General features: G+C 41.4%; 1 protein-coding gene across 1 annotated transcript in view; it reads right to left on the bottom strand.

Annotated features, from left to right (window-relative positions):
• The window catches only part of LOC120434731 (butyrophilin-like protein 2), a 102,806-nt gene extending 97,484 nt beyond the window's left edge, over positions 1 to 5,322 (bottom strand). Inside the window, exon 1 of the mRNA XM_039603042.1 lies at positions 4,492 to 5,322. Coding sequence (XP_039458976.1) covers positions 4,492 to 4,843 — 352 coding nt within the window. The 5' untranslated portion in view covers positions 4,844 to 5,322. The remainder of the gene's footprint in view (positions 1 to 4,491) is intronic.
• Between the last annotated feature and the right edge of the window lie 678 nt (positions 5,323 to 6,000).

Genomic DNA, 6,000 nt, shown 5'->3' on the forward strand with positions numbered 1-6,000 from the left:
CAGGGAGCTCTGTTTAGTTTTAGCAGCGGCAAGCCTGCGCTGCGAGGACCTGCAAGGAGGAGAGGAGGATGGCAGCAAAAAGGAAGAACCTGGATATAAGAAGTATTGTTCAAAGAAACCTGTAAGTCACTTAAAGTCAAGTTAACTCATAAAATGTGTCCGTCATAATAACGTTACAGGCTATGCTAGCCTTTGGCCCACATCACTCTAAAATTGTATGTAACCATGAATAACGTGTTTTGGAAACTAACTGCACAACAGGCAGCACTATTAGTTACCTCAGTCTCTAATTTCTAATTTTGATTGAAACTGTCAGAGAAAATGGCAGCCTCGAGCAAGCCAGGATATTAGTTTACAGAGGCTGTTAAAATTATATGTCTAATGTTAAAATGTTGGTGACACAATAATTTCATCCTAATGGTACTGACATATTCATAGGGTTTATATCATGAGGTAGTCATGATTTTGCAAATATTCCACCTTGTAGTGCAGTTTGCACAAATTGTTTTAAAAATGTACTCACCCTACAAACATTACTGATGAGTCAAGATCTGCATAAATTGACAGAAACACTGAAGCAGCTCCACATTTTATTCTTATTGTCATGTATGTGCTATTTGTCAGGTGACAGAAGAACCAACACAAAGCTCAGAGAGTAATGGTGATGCAAGATCACAGGTGAAATTGGATGATGACCTGGTGGTTCATGACTGTATTTGAAGCACATGTGTGACTGCATGAATTTGGAATGTCTCACTGTTATTTAGCAGGTGACAGAGGCAGCTCTGCCATGTTGTAGCTCAGAGGTGAAGAGGCGAGGTCGCAGGTGACTGACTGATGATTTGGTGCTATAGATTAACTAGTATTTATTATCATCACAATTGTTAGGCTGCTGATATAAATTGATTCATTAGTGCAGAGGTCCCCAACCCCCGGGCCTCAGACCGGTACCGGTCCGTGAGTCGTTTGGTACCGGGCCGCGAGAGTTGAGGCTCAGGTGTGAAATGTATGGTTTTCAGGGTTTTTATCGGTTTTCAGCGTTATTTTGTTATCGTTTTTATCGTCAACTCGGTTTTCCTGGGTCTTTTCACGTGTGTTATGAATAAATCTTCTTTTTTTCGGTACCGGTACTAGTTTTATTTTGTTGTATTTATCCGCGACACCTTAAAGGCCGGTCCGTGAAAATATTGTCGGGCATAAACCGGTCCGTGGCGCAAAAAAGGTTGGGGACCGCTGCATTAGTGTATATTTGACAAAGAATCTGAATTGACATGTCTCACTTTTTATATGGCACGAATCAATGTGTTATTTTATCAGGTAGCAATATGTCCTAGTGCAGTCAGAGGGGAAGAGCCAGGGCCAAAGGTGAGGCACATCAAGCACATAATAATAATTTTGTGGTAATCTTAGATGAGTAGTTTTATGGACAAAAAAACCACCAGGTCATTCAGTGTTCACTTAGTGCTAATGTATAAGAGATGCTGGTGTACTATAACTGAAGTAATGTTGTCCTTAAAGTCCTTAAAGTCATATTCTTTTATTGTCATGACTGTATTTGAAGCTATTTTTATTTTTGTATGATGCCTGATTTATATGAAATATGGCTGAAGTAAACTAAAGTCTAAAATTCTTAGTCAGTCATTTGTTTAATAGTAATTTAACATTATATAATTCACATATAAAACTATGAATTGTAATTTTAAATGGTTTAAAAGCATGTAGAATAGCATATGTAGGCAAGTATATTGACTTCAGTGGTTGAATCATCTGTCCCCACCAATGCCAAAACCAAATCTACGCCCTTGGTTAACCTTCATTGTTTTGGTTTTTAACCAGTCTGTTGGACAGAATGGTTAAAATTATAATTGTGAGATACAGCCACTGAAAAATCCACTTTAAGCCAAAGGACAGAGATCAGAGATGATGCTTTCTTTAAAAAAAAAAACTTAAATAGCTAGCTAGACGATTTTCTCAGTATTATTTTAGGTCCGTTTAAAAATAAAATAAAAAATAATAAAAACAGGCCACTGTTTTTATTTGTTGCCATATAAATAAAACTGAATAGTTTTATATTCTTTTCATAGCTTTAATTGTGAAACCCTTCAGCCATTAAAATATAAAAAATTAAAGTCAAGATTTGAAAATGTAAAATAAATGGATACAACTTTGCAGTCAGTTTGACCTTCCGAACATTTCATTATCAATATGATTTATCCTTTTAATTCCTTATCGATTCTCATTGACTCCACTTTGAGAGTCACCACCATCTCCAAGCAGCTTATTAGAGACATTACATGCATGCAAATTAATTACATGCTGATTGGTCAAATGTTTGTTTTACAGCCCCACACACCAAAACACATCCCCCTCCTAATGAGGACACACATATGTTTCTCTTAGTATTAGGTATGCACACAAATCAGAGATGGAAACCAGCACAAGGAGACTTTAAAGTGGTTTGTCATGGTGATTCTACTGTAGAAACATGAGCAGGTAGAAACAGAGGCAGCAGCCTGACTGCTCATCAGTTTGTTACCTACTGAAGTTCAGCAGCGGCTCATTTTATCACGGTGCTGGTCTGGGGTCAGCGTTTACTCAGCTTCAACTCTGGGTTCTTGGCTAGCTTAGTGTTAGCATGCTGTCTGTCTGTGTTAACAGTGTGATGCAGTTGTTTCTGTCCTGTAGTCGCCTCCACTTTAACATCGCGCTCTCGTCCTTTTGTGATATAAAAATAAAAGTAAAGTCAGCATCCACGCTGGAGACTGTGCCACTATTTTCCTAGTTCTGGTTCTTTTAGCTGTTTTTCCGCTTGTGTTATATTGTAATTTCTGGTCTTTAGGTTCTGTTCCCATGCCTCCCCTGTGTTCCACGTTTGTCACTCCTGTCTCCATGTTCCTTTTCGGTCTCCTCTGTCTGTCTTGTTTCCATGTCTGTTTCTCCCTTGGCCCCAGTGTCAAGCCTGTGTGTTTTAGTCTGTGTCTCAGTGTGTTTCCTGTTTTCTCTCATCCTGGGTTCAGTGTGTTTAGTTTTCCTTCCCCTGCCTCGTTATGTTAAGCTCAATTCCACTGCTGTGAGTAAAGAGACCTTTCTAACTGTCATTCGTGGCCCTGCGTCGGTAGATAAAATGCCTGAGTGTTCTGAGGTTTCTACTCACAACTCTGAGTGTGTTTTTCCAATCTGTAAACCTGAGTCAACTAGCCACCGGCCTATGTCCTCTGTCTGTGCATTCACCCAAGAGAGGAAATGCTTTGATTTCTGTTTTTTGAGCCTGGGAATAGGGGCAAATGCTTAGCTGGGAATAGTTAAAAAGTGTTTAGTTCCTGAGTTAGCAAGGACTGAAACTGTGTTTACTGCTCCAAAGTTTAACCGGAGTAATGAGTGGGTTTCTGTGCAGCTAAGCAATGATGTGGTGTCTTTTATGGCTGATGTTTTCAAGTCTGAGTGTGTTGTTGCATTTATCTGCTCCTGAGCTGGCCAATCCTGAGCCCACTCTTTGTGTTAATGACACCACCCATCTCAAGACTATTAGGTTTGCTGGTCAAAGAGACTCAGAGAGACTTCAGAGACTGTAAATTTTCCACATCAACCTGCAGGATTGTTTTGCTCCCCAGCCTGTGACACCTAAGACAGATACTCCATTTGGGGCTCAATTAAAGGCCCAGCTTCTCCCTTCACCTGAACCAGTTCCTCGAGGGGAGGGGGGGTCCCAAGGTGAGGGCAGCCAAGGCATCTCCGGCTACCTACCAAGCCACACCAAAGTTGGCTACCTCCCGGGCATGCAGATGCTGGTCACCTACCAAGCTACACCAACACCTGTCGCCTTACAAGCTACCTGAGAGTTGCCAACTCAGTCTTGTCAGTCATCGGCTCCCGAAGTGTCCCGCCTGCACCATTTTTGTCGCCGGCCTTCTGGTCGGCCTCCAGATCTGCTTCGTCTTCATCGCCGCCCTCCTGATCGACGCCCTAAACCGTTTCATCTCCACCACTGGCCACATTGTTGGCCTCCTAAACTGATAGTTCCTTGTTTTGGGCTCTTGAGAGTCCTCCTTACAGGCCCGCTTCCACTTGCTCGGGTCAGGTTTAACTGTGTTTTTATTTTTGTTTTAAGTTGTTTTTTTGTGTGGAGGGGTGGTGGTTTCATGGTCCAACCTCTGCCTGCCAGAGGTGTTTGCTGTGGGAAATGACCACTACTTTGGAATGGTCACAGCTGCTGTGAGCAAGTGGCTGTGATTAGACTGGGATACTTGAAGGCAGGCGTATTTGATTTCACTCATACTGTGGTTCACTTACAGCCCGCACTGCAAACACTGCTGTGATTTTGTCACTCTGTGCAGGTATGTCATATGGTCAGACTGTAAAAGATGACTTAGTCGTGATTGTTGGGGTTTTCTGCTGTCTGTATTATTGTAGGGTCTTTGCATCACAATATGAAGCGACAACTATTGTTGTGATTTGGCGCCATACAAATAAAATTGAATTGTTTCCACTGACCTCTGAACTGGAGCTCCACCTGTTTCTTCAGCAGGATTTTTCTCTCCTTGTTGTAGACGGTGCAGGTGTATTTGCCTGCTTCTCCATCTGTGGGTCTCTCCAGGGTCAGACTGAGGTCTCCAGTTTTCAGCAGATCTTCATTCATCTTTGTTCGGTCTCTGTAAACCTGGTGCTGTTCTTCAGGCCGATAAGAGCCATTCTTATACACGTGGACCTTTTCAAAATTACTGTCCATCCACTCCACTTTAGCGTCTTCAGGGAGGAGACGTGTGGTTTTGCAGGCCAGCTGAACAGACTCCACCCCTGAATCCACCTCCACCTGGGGGACTGAGAGGACAACAAAGGACAACATGAGTTCTACAGACAGAAGCAGCAGCACTAAGAATATTTTCTTTGACTGAAATATTGAACAGAATTAACATTTCAACAAAAAGAGGAAGTAAAATAAAAATGTCAGACTGATACTGATGAATTAAAACTTTGATGTAATGGAAATGGTAAATGTAAAAGCCTGGGTATTATTTCACTGTTTCACTTGTTGTTGTGATAGATTTTATTTATCAGGTACAAACCACTCCTGTAGCTGTCACATTGAAATGTAATTATTATGTGATTGCAATGTTCAAAATTGGTTGTTTAATCTGGTTTCATGTGTGTTATTTCCACCTACTGGTGGACTTGAGAGTTGTGCTTATGGTGCGCATTCTTTTGGCGGATGTTCAATTCAGTGCATATCCTGCCAGAGACTGAGGACTCAAGCCAGAAAGAGCAGGCTGGCCATGTATAAGACGAAAATATGGACACTGTGGACTGAAAGTCCTCGTGGATGTTTGGCAGAAAGGCGCACACGGTATGTTTGTGTATTTTACTTTGTGTACGTTTTATTTGTATTGTAATTTTATTTTGCTGATATAATATCTGTCTTCATTTCTTATTTTACTTTTCCTCTGGAAAAGGTGAAAAATTTTGCTTCATCCAATAAAGCCAAAAATCTGTGTTCTGTTAATTCATGGGAACCTTTTCTTTATGCTTTTATCAGTTAAAGTTTTGAATTGTTTCAAAAACTTTATTGTATGTCATTTAGAATATGATGGCTGCAACAATCACTAAAAGCTACAAGAATGTTCAAATGTGACTCAAAACTGTATAGAAAGGTCAGATAACACCAGACTGGAAGACTCTACATTAACCAGGCTCACAGGTAGCAGGTGAGCTGTAAAAGTAGCATCCATCAAAGGCTCAGTCTTTGCAAGTAAGGAAAGGATGGATTGAGGGTGCTCCAACTGGGGACTCTGTCGTCCTACTGTGAGACTTTAAAAGCTCATGTGGCCAACAACAGTGAGATCTGGAGGGGCGTGATTACTGGAAACAGTCTGTCTGATCTGAACCCGAGCGGTGTTCTGTTACTGGACTTCTGTCCAAACCACAGTGCATCCATAACAAACGCCATATTAGAACATAAGGCCGTCCATGTGGCACCAGGACACTCCAAATGTTCTGGACACTCAG

The sequence above is a fragment of the Oreochromis aureus genome, linkage group 3 (assembly GCF_013358895.1).
Source record: "Oreochromis aureus strain Israel breed Guangdong linkage group 3, ZZ_aureus, whole genome shotgun sequence".
NCBI classification, from domain to species: Eukaryota; Metazoa; Chordata; class Actinopteri; order Cichliformes; family Cichlidae; genus Oreochromis; species Oreochromis aureus.